Raw genomic sequence first — 17,197 nt, 5'->3', positions numbered from 1 at the left:
CTCGTGTTTTTAGATTTGTCTTCAAAGAAGCATATCATCTAATACTGTATTATGGGGTTAAAAAAGAAATTAATAATTTTGGAGGTTTCTGTCCATTCATGACATCTTTATTTTCCTACCTGGAAGATTCTTGGGTATAACAGTATGCTGTTTGCTGTCAGGAGAATTGATTGATCTTAACCCTCTGTTCCCAATTTGTGTATTTTAAGATCTTCCAGTTAAAAATCTCATGCAGTGCAGGTATTGTATATGTGTGTGGCTTGTTTGAAAGACGAGTGATGTATTGTTAATGTATGTATAGCCTTTCCTGATGTATTATTTTTAAGATATTCAGTTCTAGTTTTCAGCATGTGCTTCTTGGATCTGAATTTCCAAAAAGCTCTCCAAAAAGCCTGCTGTGAGTAAGACCAGAGTCTGGGGCTTGGGTAGAGGGGGCTGCCCCATTCCAAGATAGAACAGAATTGAATTGAGATATACAGATTTGGCTTAGTTGTCTGTACATGTCAGAACTCTTCCTTCTGTTTCAGGGAGTCAGAAATTTCATTTTAATCCGTTATTATTGGGTGAAAGGCTGGACAGGTCTCTTACGCTGTCCAGCTGGAACAGTGGGGGATGTTTGGCTCCCATGTCTATGCTGACCTTTACAACCTTCCACTTTCCTTAAGGACTGGACAGAGATTTTAAAAGTCCATACAGGGGCATCAGAGTGGTTTTACTACGTTTTTGGGTGATGAGACCTGAGCTTTGATTCTGAATCAAAGATCCCATATGTGACATTAATCTGCAGTGCTTACTTTCTTACATCAATGGTAGATTAGCTCCAGAATGAGGACACCAAGCCTTTAGTTGATCCCCAGCATGAGCTGATACAAAATTTGGTAAACCAAAAGACACTCTCCTTCCCCTCAACATGACCTGAGACCTTTTTTTCAGAAACTTGTCATAAAACACATTCTTGTAAGTTTTTGAAATTAATGATTTCTGTAATAATGCTGCCTGCCTCATGTTACGTTACATGAGCTTGTTAAAAAGTTATCCTCAAGTTGTTGGTATCAGAGGTGTCTTTTGAAGAAGAAAAAGAATCAAAAATTAAAAAGATGGTGCCCCCCCCCCTTACTTCCCCTTGCTGTTTGATGTGAAACTTCTCAGTTAGAGTTGTCTTATCTTGCAGGATCACTTGGTTTGCTTCTTGCCGGGTACTTTAGCACTGGGAGCTCACAATGGACTGGCTGCTGATCACATGAAATTGGCTGAAACTCTTATAGAAACATGCTACCAGATGTATGCTCAAGTAGAGACAGGCCTGAGCCCAGAAATTGTACACTTCAATCTCCATGCACAGAAGGGCCACAAGGATATAGAAATCAAGGTGAGTAGATAGCTGGCCTGAACTCCAATTCCATGATTTCTCTGTAGCTCTATTCTGCTGTTGAACTCCTGGCCAGATATTAGGGATGGGGTTTGTTGTGGAGCAGCCAATTCTTTCTCTGCCTTGCCTTCTAGCTGTACCCTAGGCTTTGGTTTTAGTTACCCTGGCAGTGTATTTAGAAGCTGACTTAAGCGTAGCAAACTCTTGGGAACAGATGGAGATGTGAATAATTATTTTTCTCCCTGCATGTATCCTTGAGGAAATTCCCTGTCTGAAATACTCTTGCCACTTTTTCTCTTGCAGCCTGCAGACAGGCACAATTTATTGCGACCAGAAACTGTGGAAAGTCTTTTTTATATGTACAGATTCACTGGTGATAAGAAATACCAAGACTGGGGCTGGGAAATCTTGCAGAATTTCAACAGATACACCAGGGTAAGGCCAGTTTATAATAACCTTGTTCTGTCAGGACTGTATTTGCTCACTTGCTTTCTGACACCAACTTTGAAAACATACTACATTTCAAGATTTATCAGATAACTGTGGAGGAATTTGTAAGTATATACAGAAAAATTGTTTTCTTACAGATGGAGATACCGTGCTTAATCCATATAGTGAAAGAACTTGTATTAGATTGATGAAAAAGTGAAATGCAGAAGCTGTAGGCAAGACCACCGAAGTGTTAGAATCTGTAGGTTTTAGACAAGGAGATGCTGAGAAGAGCATGGCTGGACTGAAAAAACTTTTCATTTAAGTTGCCACGGCAAAAAGAAATAGCACAAAATGGCATTAATGGTTTAATAGAAGATTTTTCTGTTCATTCTGACTACAGTGCTTATGGAGATGTCACTGATATGCTGTGAGAGTGTAGCACCAAATATCAATGGTCTGTTCTTAAGAGAAATGGCTACAAGGCTTGGGTCAGCTCTAATGTAAAAATAGCTGGTTCCTTTCTGTATATTTGTCCAGAAACTTCAACTTCAAAGGGATGAATACCTTTGTGATACCTCTCTACCCTGAGCACAAATGGATATTTTGCTTCATTTATTGTTGTGGTTTCTTTTAAAATGCAATGGGATTTTTTTTTTTTTTTCATTACTGGAGCTTTATATGTAAATGAGAACCAAGTATGAAATGAAAAGCATGAAAACATGATCTGTTTTTAGCACTTATCTTCTCCAAGTGCATCTGGATGTTAGGAAGTAAAAAAATATTTTAGGTTATGGAAAGATACAAGTTTTTTTTCTTTTTTTTGCAGGTTCCTACTGGTGGTTATACTTCCATTAACAACGTTCAGAATCCCAGTAATCCAGAGCCACGGGATAAAATGGAGAGTTTCTTCCTTGGGGAAACACTTAAATACATGTTTCTGCTGTTCTCAGATGACACAGACTTAATCAACCTTGACAAATACATCTTTAACACAGAGGCTCATCCACTCCCTATCTGGGTACCAGCATAGACTCTGCATCAGTGGATCTTCCAGTGGTGGCATTTTTATCTTCAAGTCACTTTACTTTTCAGGGTTTGAGGAGAGATGCTATAATGCACCTTTTTTGACTTCAAACAACAGACAAAAGCTTGGAAAAAGCATTTCTGGTGTGAAGAAATCATGTCAGTCTTAAATCTAATCTCTGGTTCTGGGATGGGCAAAGCTGTGCCATATGAAGCTGGTTTCCCTGGTACTGGTGATGTGGTTCAGGAGGTAATAGTAGTGTGGACCATGACATTCTCGGGGCTCTGATGACCCACTTAACTGACGGTTCACTTAGTCATTGTTACTAAATGCTCATTAATTATTGGGAATGCAGCGAATTGGCTTAGGGCACAGCATTGTTCCTGGAGAGTAGGAATAAGCCTCTAGTTTTGTGGTTTATTCTGGATTTGCTGAAACACTGGATTACAGAGCCATTCCTTTGTCAAACTGACAGTGGTTCAGATGCAATGTGGAATAAATAGAGTTGTAGTGCTGTCCCAGGGAGAAGCTGTCAGTATTGCTGCTGGTACTCTGATCTCATTCCAAACTCCCAAGATATGCTGCATCATGGTAGGAGAAGAAAGAGGCAGTAGAGCATCTGTTGTATAGTGTCTTAGTTTTGTAGAGCACTTGGAACAGTATTCAAGTTGTGGCTGAAATGAATGATGAAAGAGAATTTGCTGCTGGTTTAGCTCAAGGTGGTATATAATTTTGTAGAAGTATTGCAGTTTTATAACTTCCATGCAGGAAAGCAGGAGATAATGTGAAATGCAAGTAAAACTACACATGCATTTTATATCTTATTTGCATCAGTTAGACTCAGGTATTCTGACTGAAAGCTGCTTTCAGCTTTTCAGAGGTTGGGCACTGGGAAAGCTTGTGAGTGTATTAGGTATCAGCCTTCTTCCATCCCTTCCTGTTCAGATATCACATCATGGGGTTTTGTTGACTCAAAACAAGCTTACAGCTGTACAGCAAAGTTCTTGTTTTTCGATATTTCTTGGGCCATGGAGAAATTGTCAGTTATTTTTGTCCTTAGGAGTACAGTGGGTATTTTGAGCAGGAATGTTACAAGCAGACAGTCTTACAGCAGTTCTAGGCCCCAGTAGAATTGGAGAAATTAATTTCAGTTATTGAAGACAAAGTAGACTGAGGTTTTTTTAAGAATCTTACAGGAGCTCTGTGATCTTCTATTTTTGTATGTACACACATACAGATTTTAAGCCATGAATTTGGAAATTAACTTTCTAGAGTGCTTTTCTTTTTGGATTTGGACTTGGACAGTCCTGTATTCATGGATAGGATCTCAGAAATGTGATTATTCATATTTCCAGAAGAGGTTGGTCTCAGTGGAAGTCTCTTTCCCCCATGGCAGTGGATGTTATTTAGTGGAGACTGGGGCAGGGCCAGTCCCCACTAAATCCAGGGGTCCCTGGCCATTAATGGAACTGACTGAATTTGACTCTAATCGTTCATTTTCCAGTGGCTGAGGGAGGTATTTTATAATAATTGTAATCTTTGATTTGTAAAGTAAGATGCATCTTTATTTCTTTTATGCTGATCCATTCTGTTTACTGGAGTTACAAGTTACTTTTGGGACCACTATTTAAGTCTTTTATATAATATTTATCATTCCATGTACTAATGGAAATGGAGAAATTTTAGGAATTATTTAAATGCACATTCTTCTGTCATCAGAGGGACCCTGTCCTGGGATTGACAGGACATAACTAGTCAGTGCAGAATGTTATTGTTCCTCCCGTTCACATGCCAGCAGTAACTGAGAACAAGCTTCTCACTTAGAATTGCAGTGGAATCCTGTCACTATGGCCACTGGCTACACAAACAATTTGCTGCCAGGGCTTCTGGTTTCTTTGGCACAACAACAAATGAGGATAGTGCAGCAGAAATGTGGAAGGAAGCACCTTCAGTTTTTTTGTTCATGAAGCAGGTTTGTGCTGCTGAGAAGCTGAGTTTTGGCTAAAAGCTAAAGGCTTAAAATTGGAGACTAAAGAAAAAAATTAAAAATATAAATTCAGTGACACTACCCAGGTCCTACTGACCTGTGTTGCTTTGGCTGTGTGCCTTTGAACAAAGCCAGTTTTGAACCTTTAATTATGACTGTGCTATGGATTGTAAAACTTCGAGGGTTTGGTGTTTCACCAGAGAGCTGCCTGACTGAGGCAAGACAGATGTCTTAGAAAATAGAGTACATATAAATGCTTACCAAAAATCTTCTGGTTTTGAAATTGTATGCAAGTCTTAATGTAATTGATTCTACAAATGGGACTATGGGAGCCTGTGTGATACTTTGCCTTACGATTGGCTTGGGAGTAATAATTCATTTCCTAATGAGATGAAGGAGAGAAGAATAAACTGTCACTTTCGCAAACATGTCTTGTCTTTTAGCTGAGCCTGTTGGTCCAGGTGATTTCTATCTAGGTCCTCTTGGGACATGCAATCTCCTCAAAATGTGGCTTTACTGTCCTCAGCCTTTAAACCTGAGGTTCAGATTGTTAGCTCTCACTCCCTTTGAGAACAAATGTTTGTTTCAGAGGTCTATGTCACATGTGAAAGGGCACAAACTAAATAATCTCAACAAAGCTCATTTGTTCTTCCTGATCTTCTGCAGAGGTAATTTTAATTGCTTGTTTATTTTAACTTCCTTAACAAACTGTTGGGTCAGATCAGTCTCCAAGTTCCACAGCCTATATCTGTTGCATAATGTGCTCCTCCAGTGCAACTGAAGCTCAATTTGTGGCTCCTTGTTCAAAAGCTTGACATGCTGGGTCCATAATCCACTTTGGTGTTTCTACATGCTGGGACACTTTCGACTTGAGTGGAGTGTTGTGGGGAGGCCACCACTGAGCCAGGGAGTCTGTCCTTCACAATATAAAGCCTTGGCTTTCACTGAGAAACAGAGCTGGGCATGGGCAGAGCAGAGAGAACTGCAGGGCTGTGGACTTGGGACCATCTCACACTTGGGGCTTTGAGCCACATTCAGGAAATACTGACCTGTATGCTCAAAAACAATTCAGCAGATGGATGGGGCACAGTTACCATCTAATCACTGAACTTCTGAAAGCTGAATTCTCATTACAGGCCTTCAGAAACTGGCACTTTTGCAAGGTCCCTGGTGCTGGCTGACAGGATCCTTGCGTTTTGCAAGACTTCCATTTAACAGGATTTTCAGCAGTCCATGCCAAGCTCAGGTACAGCTCTGTTTACTCCTCCAAAGAATACACCTTGTTTCCTGTTCCATGCATGTGTGATGCTGGCAGTGATGGCAGATGAAAACAGGAAAGGTTTTTGCAATAACACATTTACAGTTTTGTGAATTTTTCCTGTGCTGCAGAACTTGCCTCTTAGAAATAGCCCTGCAAGGGAATTCAGCTCCTGATTGCCAGTGTCACACTCAGTATAATTAACAGGATGAGTCAACTGACATGATGGGGTAGCTCCATGAAGCTTGTTGCTTCAAGAGAAGGGGTGAAGATTTTTCTGACTTTGGATTTGGGAAGACTTGGGTTTTTTTTGTTCTCTGAAGTACTGCTGGAGATTGCTGTCCAAAGTTGGAAGCCTCTGTGTTCACTGGAGCCCAACACTGAGTTCCTGTTCTGTACAATGTTCCCACCTTGGCTGCACTCATTGTGTCAGTAAATGATGATAGAACAAATGAGCCTTTTTTCAACAACCTCACTGGTGCAGGCCTTAAGCACAGGGCCTGCACCCATGGTCTGGTCACTCATAAGCAGTGGTCACTCACTGCTTATATGCCATTTTCCTTGTGTGACCCTGAAGTTCAAGCAGGAGCAGCATTCCCATGATGCTCAAGAGTGGTGCTTTGGGGCTCTTCCCTTCAGCTCAGCACTACACAACAGGGTTTTCTTTTTACCTCCCATGCTTGCTTGCCAAAGGATTCAAAACATTATGGATGTTGGTGGCATTGGCTTCAGACTTCTGTCATGATTTCTTTTATGGCACTGTTCATCCATGCTGGATGTCCATGTGTATTATCTCTTTGCCATAGTGTCTGAAAGCCTTTAGTTTATCCTTCTGTATCAATCAAACTATGTGTATTCCTTTGGAATAAGAACTATCTGTAAGAGGAAAATAAGAACTCAGTATAGTCCAAGAGAAGGGGATTAAAAATCTTGTCCTTCTGGAAGGTCAGCAGACACACAGGCCTCCTTTCTCTTTAAGGCACAAACCCAGCCCTGGTGACTGGGATGACTTGCAGTGACTTCCTGAAACACTTGCCCTTGAACCTGGCTGTGTTCTTACATTGCTGGGCTAATGATTGCTGGCTACCTGCTTACAGGTGTGAAGAGTGCTGTTTGAAGGGAAATAAAAGCAGGATGCAATCCTTGCTCTCTCTTTTTTTTTTTCCCCTAATGTGTTAATCCTGAATAATGGCTGGGGTATAGCAAATCTGAATTCAGAAAAGTTGTGGGTTCTGAGCCCAACAGAGGATGACCACTTCAGTAAGGCTTGATATAGCAGCAATAAAGCCAAAGCCTGACTTGAGCAGGAGCAAAAAGAACTAAGCAGGACCCGTGGAGGTTTCCATCAGCATGAACAGAGAGGATTCAGGTCGACGATGTAGTGCCACTGGCAGTCTTAGTGTGACTTTTGTAGGGACTGGAGTTTGATTAATTCGATCTTCCAAGTTGTCCTTCATTTACACATATCTGAAATAGCTGATCAGTGGATCCATCTGTTCCTGCTCTCCTCAGCATCCCTGGCTGGAGGAACCAGAAGCTTTGGTCTTTTGTTAAGGACAGGGCAGAGGTGGATGAAACAGATCTCAGCACCCAAATAATGGCTCTGGGAACCAGTCCTGCTGTGACCAGGGAGGGGGACCAGCAGTGCAGACAATGACACCAAGCACCACTGTGACCATGCTGCACAAACAGTGAAAACCTTTGGGGACTCGGGAAACCTCTCCACTCACTCATTGCTGTAAAGTATAATCAACTGAGGCAGCCAGTTACCAGGACTTAGTTCTTCTGCAGTTATGCTAGTAATTATTGGTGCTTAGTCAGTCTAGTAGCATCCTGTCATGGGCAAAGATTCACCTGGGAAGGTGAGAAGGAACATTTTTTATCTTCTTTGGTTATACTACCAAGCTATGAAATAATATCACACCCTTTAAAAAACTTTTATATCACAGACTTTAATATACTTGTAATTGATTTTTAAAAGCTCTGAAGATGCCTCAGTGGAAGTGTGCTTTACTGGTCACCAATACACAGCCCTTGAGTGACAGCAGTGCACGCCAGGATTCCTTTGTGTAAATCTTCATCTCAGCAACTGGAATCTCTTTGACAAGTTAAAACAGCCCCAACCTACAGCTCTGGCTAAGACTGATAGTGTGTTTTAGATAACTGGTCACTAGTAGAGCTCACCATGACCCTGTGTCAGTCATAGTTATACCTCTGCTTTTCTGCTAATCCTCTAGTATTTCCTTTTTCTCTAAAAATTGATTATTTTCAACCTTAAGGTGCCTCATGCAACCATCCAGTTCAGGGCTGTGATGGTTTTTGGACCTTCCAGGCAAGCTTTTTGTATTGCTGCCCTTTGTAACAGCTCATTCTGAGCAGGCAAGCATGGAGCCCAGAAAATGTGGTTTTGGCTTCTGTCCGTGATTTGGCCTTTTGCATTTCTTTTCATGCTCAATGAGGTATAAGTGGGACACTTTGGAAAAGGGAGTTCCCACCATCATGGCAGAGGAGAGAATAGTGTCCCAGCCAGCCTGGTAGAACCAGTACAGCAGACTGCTGTGTCCTGTGACAGCTGCACCCAGGGGCTGTGAGGATGGAAGGGCTCAAGGCTGGCTGCCTGCGGCAGCTCCTGCGCGCTGCTTCTTCACCCGCTCCATGCCTGCAGATTTCACCCAGCTGCTGATGATCCCGGCTTCAAGCCTGCGCACCTCTGTGACAGATGGGGGGTCAGCTGGGTTGCTTCCCCTAGGGAAAGCAGAGCAGTGCAAGTTACTGGACAGTGGGTATTTGCCTCCTGCAGAGGTAGGGTCTGATTTTAAGAACAGAGACTGACTGGTTTGTGCTTCACATGTGTGCCCTGGAAACCAAGTTGTAGTGTCTGATCATCTCCAGTACAGTTGGGCAACAGCCCCAAGCTTGCCCTTGCTGGCTGCTGCCTCCTCTGCTCCAGGCCCAAAGGCAGATGGCTAATGCCAGATGGCACTGGACTACTTCATGTGACTGATTGCTGCAGGCTGTCTCACACTTGTGCCACCCCCTGTGCAAGAACATGATCTAATGACAGTAGGTGAGCTGAGTGTCAAGTTCTGCACAGTGCAGCATCCCTGGAGGCTGAAAGAGCCCTATGCTGGGGAAGAAGATTACTCTTCCACATTGGGCTGCAGTAGCCTTGTACCCATCCTCTCTAGGTACTTGCCCTGTGCTAGGCACTGGTGAGGCCACACTTTAAATCCTGAGGTCAATTTTAGGTTCCTCTTGACAAGTAAGACATAGAAGGCATGGAGTGTGTCCGGGGAAGGGAACAGAGCTGGGGAAAGGTCTGGAGCACCAAGAGTGGCAGAGGGAGCTGGGGGAGCTCAGCCTGGAGAAGAAGAGGCTCAGGGGGGACCATCTTGTTCTCTACAACTCCCTGACAAGATTGTAGCCTGGTGGGGATCAGGCTCTGCTCCCAGGTAACAAGGGACAGGATGAGAGGAAACAGCCTCAAGTTGAACCAGGAGATCTTTAGACTGGAGAATAGGGAAAATTTTTTCATGAAAAGGGTTGTAAAGTATTGGAACAGACTGCCCAAGGAAGCATTGAATTCACTATCCCCACAAGCATTCAAAAAACTTGTGGATGTGGCACTTGACATGGTTTAGTGGTAAACATGGTGGTCATGTTGTGTTCATCTTAGATATTTTCTAACCTCAACAACTCTATGATCCAGTGATTCTAAAATATCTCCTGGTTGTTTGGGCTGTGGCTTGCTGAGATCAAGTACCCAGGGCATCAGGATTTTGCCAGTCAAAGGAAGTTCAGAACTTACCGGAGATCAAGGTGATGGGCACCTCCTTTAATGGTAAGTGCAATCAGTGAAGGGCTGAGGCTGCTGTTTATCTGGGAGAAGAAGGAGCAAAGACCAATTCTCACCAAGTTACTGGGAAGAACTGGACATGAATTCTGAAAAATGGAACATGGTCTGGGCAAGACTGAGAAAAAGCATGGGAAGACATCCTTGGTACGGGTGGTGTCCATAGCTAACAGTCTGAATAAACCAGATCACCTGTCCCAAATGTTTTCCACAAAGTGGGTACTTTCAGCTGATTCCAGTACAGGCAGTTGGAAGTTAGGTGTCCTCTGGACCATGTACCCTAAGCAGCCTGCTCCTCCTGGGATTCCAAGCCAGTCTAAAACACTGAGCTTCTGTATCCAATCAGGAGCTGAACGAACACAAAATCCAGTCCTGGATTTTTAAATTTTAGACTGGACACTGACAGTACTCTGAGGTTTTGTTGAATCTAAGCCAAAACATCTCCAAGTTTTCATCGCTGCTCATAGCATCCACCTGGTCTCACCGAGTGTGCTGGGACAGGAGAGAGGCAGTACCATATGGCTGGCAGCATTGAGACCGCATGAGAACACCGAAACACACCAGGTTGTGGTTCAGACCCTGGCTGTGGGATAAGGAAGGTCCTGCCATGTCTGCACTAGTGAAGCCACATTTGTTCAATCAGTATTCCTGGCTGATAGACACTACTCAATGTGTCTGTCATTAGTGTCCCAAAAGTCCTCAGTGGTTCACCATGAAACAGCTGCTCACAGAAACTCAGGTTAAAACTGAATTGCCAGTGCTGCTCTGAAAGGGAGGGAGGGCAGGATGTCACCTGCAAAGGCTGCTCTGCTCAGGGTACAGAACTGCATATGCTTACCCCACCTCCAGCCCATGGGTCCAAGTCTCCATTTGAAAAAATGATGTTGCTTGCACTTTTCAGGTCTGAAATTCAGAGAGTTCGTAATTGAGAGGTCTCCTTCCTGCCCAGTTATCCAAATGTGTTTGGCTACTGCAGCAAACATGGCCAAGAACAGAAAACATCAAATAATTGAACAAATTACTGGTAGTTTTTATGTTTTCCTCTTCTGTACCAAAGAGATACAGAAAGGTGTGTTTGGCTCAAGTCAGCGCAAGGCTGTGACTTTCTGCCAGGACTCATTAGTCTGCTGTGCCTGTCCTCATGGGGCTCAGATGGACTGAGGGAAACAGGGAGACAGCTACAGGGTAATACAAAGGGAACAAGCAATCAGCACAACTCACCTTCTCCCCAAAAGTTTGTCTGCAGCCAGTGTGCTCGTGGCCTCACATGCCACTTGTTCCAACAGTACTGCTCACGCATAGCCTCTGTGAAGGGCATCTCAGGGAACATGTCTGTCACATTATTACTGTCAAATGTTAAGTTGATCTCAGTGCAAACCTAAGAGAAGCACAAGAGCTGTCATTGGGCAGGGGCATAGACAGGACAGTAGCTGAAACCTGTTGGGGGGCCCTTACCTGGTAGTCCCAAGCCTCTGCATCTGAGCCGGTGCCACAGCCCGTGGGGTCAGCACAGGACTGGTACAGCTGGTATATGTTATAACACTGTGCCAAGCCAGAGGAGTTGTAGAACACCCCTGCCAGGTGGGAATACAGCACAAAACCAGTCAGTAACTCTGCTGTCTCACTCACCACCTTCCCACATGAACTTCATGGCCAAAACTAAGCCAAGGCCTGCGTGAGTGTGCAAGGATGGGACAGAACTCACAGAGCTTGGAACTGCAAGGTTACAATCCAGCTTTATGGCAAAGTTTTTACATGGGGCTGACAAATTCCTTCAGATGTCACAAACTTGGTTATTGCCCCAAATTCAATGTAATATTGTCCTGTTTAGACAATTTCCTTTGTAATGGGTTAAAAGCCTGGATAGCAGGCAGAGCTTCAGCTATGCCAGGTAGAGCAGGTCCTTGTGGCATCTTGCTCAGCTTACTCCTCTGATTTCCCAAGAAGAAAACTCCTTCCAAGCCATGCCATTCTGGTATTTTATTCCATTTCTTTTGAGGCTCTGATTGCCAAATGTGGATCAAAACTCTGGCACCCTGAGCCTTATGATGTTCAAACAGATGTTGGGACACCAGTTTCCCTTATCATGAACCAAGCAAACCTGACATGACAGCAATACCACTTGAGACATGATATGATGGGTAAGTGCTAGTCTGGTTCTCTGCAGGTAGATGAATGGATTCACATTATTATTGCCCTGAAAGCAATCAGTGTCCCCATTCACAATGTCCCCATTGACCTGTTTCCAGTTCAGCATCACAGCCCATGGCATTACACTCTACCTGGCTGACAGTGGGCTGATGAAGCACATGTGAAAAAAATTGTTTTCCTGTATGACACAGAGGGTTAAGTATTGCAGGAAAGCTAGTCTCCTGCCTAAAGTTCTGCTGGATCATTCTTCTTGTATGATTAAACTCCACCAAGTGAATGTAGCTGGGGAGACAGGGAGAGGCATGAGGTGCTCCCCTGGAACTGGGAGGAAGAAATCCACTCTTGGCATCTTAAAGAAACAAGACTCCCACTCTTCCTCACAAAAGAAGTATCATGTGAATACATCCAGTAGATCTGACAGTGTTTGCCAAGACATTAGTGTTTTAAGAAAGCTTCTAGCTGCCAGCCAAGTATCTTCAGCAGTAATTAAAGATTGGTACATTTCTGACTTGGGGCACATACATCATTTGGAAAAAAAAATTAGCTCCCGGTCATACTAAATTGCATTAAATCTGTAAGAATTCCTTAATTTTTTTTTTGTGTGCCACTCAGAAATTGTTTTTCTGAGTAATGACAAAGGTAGAACTCGTTTTTAATAAGCAACTTGAAAGATACTTTGAGGAACTCTTCAAAAGTTCTCTGAATTCTATTTCTATTAATAATTTCCTTACAAACACTTCTGGCTGACAAAATAAATGCTTACAGAGATAAATGTATATGTGTGTATACAAGATGTATTTAAGATTGCCTTGCCCCTGGATTAAGACCACTGGACTTGTTCTCAACAAGGAGACCAGAAAACTTCCTTCAGTGAATGTGCACTCAGCCCGTAACTGCTACAGCCAGAGTATGGGTAAGCTTCTAAAAAAGAACTAAGTTTCTCAGAAATCCACATCTCATGGACAGACAACAGGCTATGGGGCTTCAATGCCTGAGAAACATGACAAGAATAAGTTGGGAAAGGTGAGAGAATGAACCTGTGGGCCACTGTGAGACATCCCAACAGACAAAATCAACAGGAGGCAAAATGTCCCAGGGGCAGATCAGAATCATACCAACTCCCCTGACACAGCAACATGACAGGTCTACTGACAGGTGCTTCTAGAACACGTGGTGGTACATAAAAGATCAAACTGATAATATTAACTCACCAACAAGAGCAGTCAAGCCTTCAATTGGGTCTTTATGGGCAATAATTTGTTCACAGCCGACCTGGGTAAGACACATTACAGGCAAATGGCAGACAGAACAGTTACCAGTTGCTTTGTGGAAGGGCTAAGCTGGAAGACTCATTAAAATTATTATTTACATATTTTATGGTTCAGTAGCTTTCCAAAGGCCTAATGCAACAAGTCTTGAAGTTTTTAGCTTCCTTCCCTGTAGCAACAAAATACATAGAAGCAGGGAGACAGGACAAGAGCAGACAGTTCCTTCACCAAGTTAGGGAGTTGTGGAGGAGCCACAGTGATACACAACAGTTCCTCCTACAATCGGAATATTTCAATGCCCTTTTCAGGGAGTGGGGGACTGTGCAGAATAATTATTTCCATTTTAGAGGTCACTAAACAGACCTTAGAAAGAAACTGGATGCCTGGAGGAGCAGAGGCAGCATGTCCAGAGTTCCAGTGCAGCAGAGCCTGTGTGACGTCTTGCACAGTGTGCTCCAGGTAGGACTAGAACCCTAAATGCCACAAAGCCAGAGGCAAATGAAGTCCCATGGGCTTGACAACACACTAGAAGACACCAAGAATTGCATAAGCCTCTGGTGATCTGGGATCAAAGCTGGTACCTTTCAAAAGCAGCTGGTGTCTTAGAGGTCTTTGTAAACCCCTGAGAACTTGGCCCTTTTCCCACACTTTGCCATCTGTGGTTCTCTGCAAAGTTCACCTGTTTCGCAGCCCCCATAGCAGCAGGCTTTTTTCTACACTATATTTGAGGTATGTCAGCTTCCTGGGCAATACTTTCAAAAGAGCCTGATTTTCACATCTCCATCCCTACCCACCAAGAAAAATACCTCTCTGAAAGCATGTTGAGATGGGCTTCAACAGAACTACTTTTTTCTTTTTTTTAAGCTACAAGTTTTTAGTATTTAAAAGCTGAAGTCAATCAGCTTGCACAGATGTTTGTGTCTAAGGTAAAGGCAGAGCAGAACAGGAGTGACTACAGCAAACCTCACAGCAGTCACCATCACAGAGAAGTTTCAATTGTGTAGATTTACAGTCAGATTGGAAGGGCTGCAACATGCACCACTACTGGTCACCCTGTGACCAACACCCTGCATCCTGTGACACCTGTCACCCTGTGACCAACACCAATGGTGTCTGTCGGACAGTGTCCTAAGCTCCACTCACCCACTCACACCAATGTCCTCACCTTCACTGGATTGGCAGGGAGGTCACCCATGAAGTCAGTTTTGTATGGATAGTCCATCATGGCCATCATGGTGAAGGCATTTCTAGCAAACCCAAACAGCTGGTAAACATCCTCCTTGTTAGAGATCTTATTGCATGTGGCCATTTTGCTGCTGATCTCATCATAGGCTTCAAAAGAAAGGAAAATAAAAGACACAAACTTCAACAGAGGAAAGTAATACCAAGCTTCAGCATCTTGTTTCACTCAGGAGTAAGAAGATGCTGTAACGTAAGATGAGGTTTTTAGTGGAAAGGACACATTGCATCTAAATTTACACACATGAACAGAACATTCAGGCACAGCTTCCCTGGGGAGCCTGGAAGAATCAGCATGTACCAGGACAGAACTGGTCCCAGCTAAAACAGTAAGCAGAGCAGCTTGGTACAGCCTGTCCTCACCAGTGCCGTGATGGCTGATGGCTGTCCCTGCTCATGCCTGCAGGAGCTCCTTTCCCTGCAGGAGCACGCCTCATGCTCCTTTCCCTGGCAGGGCTGCTGTGTCCCACAAGGCAGGCTCCCCAGGCAAACTCTCATGCAGGAGCGCAAGGTACAACACATGCAACCCAGTGAGATTCAAAAGCTGGAAGAACTGGCAGAGGGAAGAAAAAAAAAACAACTAAAAACATTTTTAAAAAAGGAAACAAAAATCCCAACCCCAAAAAACCAAATATCACCCCCCCCCAGGGGAAAAAAAAACACAGCTTCTTGGAAGGAGAGGGTGCATCTGCAGTAAGAACTGCCAGATGAGAACAGTCCTCACAAATGATTCTGAAGATCTCAAGGCATGCCTTCAAACATCAGTGGGATGCAGAGTTCAGCCAGAGTCAGGAAATACATCTTTAAAGACATTCCTTCAAAATGTACCCATACACCTTTGCTTTTCTGCTTTTTCTGCTGTGGAAAGCTGCTCCCTTCATTTTCATCCCCCACATTTTGCAGTCACAGATCCTGTCCCCATCCTGTTCTACAGCTGACCACTACAGCATGGCTGCTTTTGCTTGGAAACCCACAGCCTGGGACCTGACTCCAGATACAGACTTGAGGGCCAAAGCCTTAAATATGACCACCTTACTCCCAGCTGCAGGAAGCAGACCCCAGGCAGAGCTGGAAGAGCTCAACTAGTTAACAATAATTTTCTTCCTGCTGTGAGCCAAAGCTAAAATGGCATTTTGATACCTGGGCTCCTCTGGCAGTTCCAAGACCAGCAGCAGCTGGGAGGCATACAGCTCCTGACAAACAGCATGACAGACCAAGGCTCAAGACAGATCCACAAGCCACTACATCTTTCCCAACACCACACATAGCTTCCAGTAGATGCTGCATCAGCCCATGGCATGTGGTCCAGCCTACTTAGGAGCCATTGCAGAGGTCTTCAACAGTATGTCCTAACTGTCTAAGACTGAAGATGGAAGGGACTTGGATGATTGCTTTAGGACCTACACTGCCCTCTGCATATTTCTCAGATCTGTCCAGTGAGCTGAGTCACACAGCTGTCATACCCACCAGAACAGGTCTTCATGATATGGATATTGAGAACAAGTATCTGGTGAAACATACGGTTTTACTAGCTGTAAATACTATGCAAGTGGTTTTCACTTGCAAGTGGTTTTGCATTTTGGGGCGGAAGAAATGGTTTCATTAACACTGTGCAAAGCACCACAGAGCTACATATGTTTCAGTATTGATTATCAATTTTAATGCTAACCGAAACTGTTAATAAAAGAAAAAAAAACAATTGTACAAGCAGAAAAGGAAGCCATGTGGACGTCTTCACTGAATTATCTGAACAGCTAGCTGAGGTAAAGCTGTATCAACTTTTTCCCTTCATGGCTGGGAATGGTGGCTGCCCTCAGGAGCCATCTGCAGGGCTCTCTTCTTACCTCCACTCAGGCACAGGTCCTTGATCTGCTGGAAGGCTTTACGGACAGCTGTGACACAGCCTAGGCTGGACTTCTGAAAATCCTGAAGGGACAGAAAAGGTATGAGATGACAGTTTCCCATAGGAGATATTTAAGAGACTGCAACAGAAAGAACTGCCAGAAAGACCAGAAGATGACATGGGTTATTGGCCCGCTGGTCAGCACCTCATTTGCATTTCCATGACCAGTGACACCAGTGCTTCTGCCTTGTCCTTCAGAGTCTCAGCAAGTCTCTGCAGAAGCCAACACTCTGGACAGCTCAGGCCAAGCAGCAGCTGTGTCACCAGGTGACGGCGATGACTTGTCAGACAGAACACTCTGCCCTTCATGGAGCATCAGGCTGAACATGAAGCAGCAAGACAATATGAAGTATGCCTCAGAGAGGGGGGCAGGCTGTAAAGGTCATAAGGGGTTTGTTGTTTTTAAACACAAAGCAGAGTCCTTGAAACTGTACTTTGTCTGTGAGAAGGAGCCATGGGAGAAGTCAGTTATGAATTGGGAGTACAAGACCAAGATATGCTTTCTTCTTAAGCCTGCTAGTGGCCTGCCAAATGAACATTTCCTTTTTCTTGGGAAAACCATTACTGACCCTGAAAAAGCACTTTAAGTTAGGTTTGAAGAGCTGTGGCTGGTTATGGTGGATCAAGTTGTTTCTGTGATTGAAGGCCCTAGGAACTCAAGCTCTTTCTCCTCTCTCAAGTTGTAAGGCAGATTAGATCTGCTGGCAGCCAGT

The 17,197-nt window shown here is 43.8% G+C and overlaps 2 protein-coding genes across 13 annotated transcripts in view; one reads left to right on the top strand and one right to left on the bottom strand.

Annotated features, from left to right (window-relative positions):
• MAN1B1 (mannosidase alpha class 1B member 1) overlaps window positions 1-5,238 on the top strand; it is a 34,955-nt gene extending 29,717 nt beyond the window's left edge. For all 3 annotated transcript variants that reach the window (XM_041719642.2, XM_002190029.6, XM_072936653.1), the window contains 3 exons: window positions 1,172-1,369; window positions 1,673-1,804; window positions 2,628-5,238. In XM_041719642.2, the coding sequence (XP_041575576.1) occupies window positions 1,172-1,369; window positions 1,673-1,804; window positions 2,628-2,831 (534 nt within the window). In that variant the 3' untranslated portion in view covers window positions 2,832-5,238. The remainder of the gene's footprint in view (window positions 1-1,171; window positions 1,370-1,672; window positions 1,805-2,627) is intronic.
• DPP7 (dipeptidyl peptidase 7) overlaps window positions 1-17,197 on the bottom strand; it is a 34,039-nt gene that overhangs the window by 630 nt on the left and 16,212 nt on the right. The window contains exons 6-13 of one of the 10 annotated variants that reach the window (XM_072936657.1): window positions 16,426-16,507; window positions 14,508-14,674; window positions 13,286-13,346; window positions 11,379-11,497; window positions 11,145-11,301; window positions 10,762-10,893; window positions 9,879-9,949; window positions 8,007-8,815 (exon numbers count right to left, since the gene is read on the bottom strand). In XM_072936657.1, the coding sequence (XP_072792758.1) occupies window positions 9,906-9,949; window positions 10,762-10,893; window positions 11,145-11,301; window positions 11,379-11,497; window positions 13,286-13,346; window positions 14,508-14,674; window positions 16,426-16,507 (762 nt within the window). In that variant the 3' untranslated portion in view covers window positions 8,007-8,815; window positions 9,879-9,905. Of the gene's footprint in view, window positions 1-8,006; window positions 8,816-9,878; window positions 10,894-11,144; window positions 11,302-11,378; window positions 11,498-13,285; window positions 13,347-14,507; window positions 14,675-16,425; window positions 16,508-17,197 lie in introns of those variants that run through there. The other 9 variants (XM_030286374.4, XM_041719648.2, XM_030286376.4 and 6 more) reach the window with 9 other exon arrangements.

Source organism: Taeniopygia guttata, chromosome 17 (assembly GCF_048771995.1).
Source record: "Taeniopygia guttata chromosome 17, bTaeGut7.mat, whole genome shotgun sequence".
Classification (NCBI taxonomy): domain Eukaryota; kingdom Metazoa; phylum Chordata; class Aves; order Passeriformes; family Estrildidae; genus Taeniopygia; species Taeniopygia guttata.
This window is presented reverse-complemented; position numbering and strand designations above follow the sequence as displayed.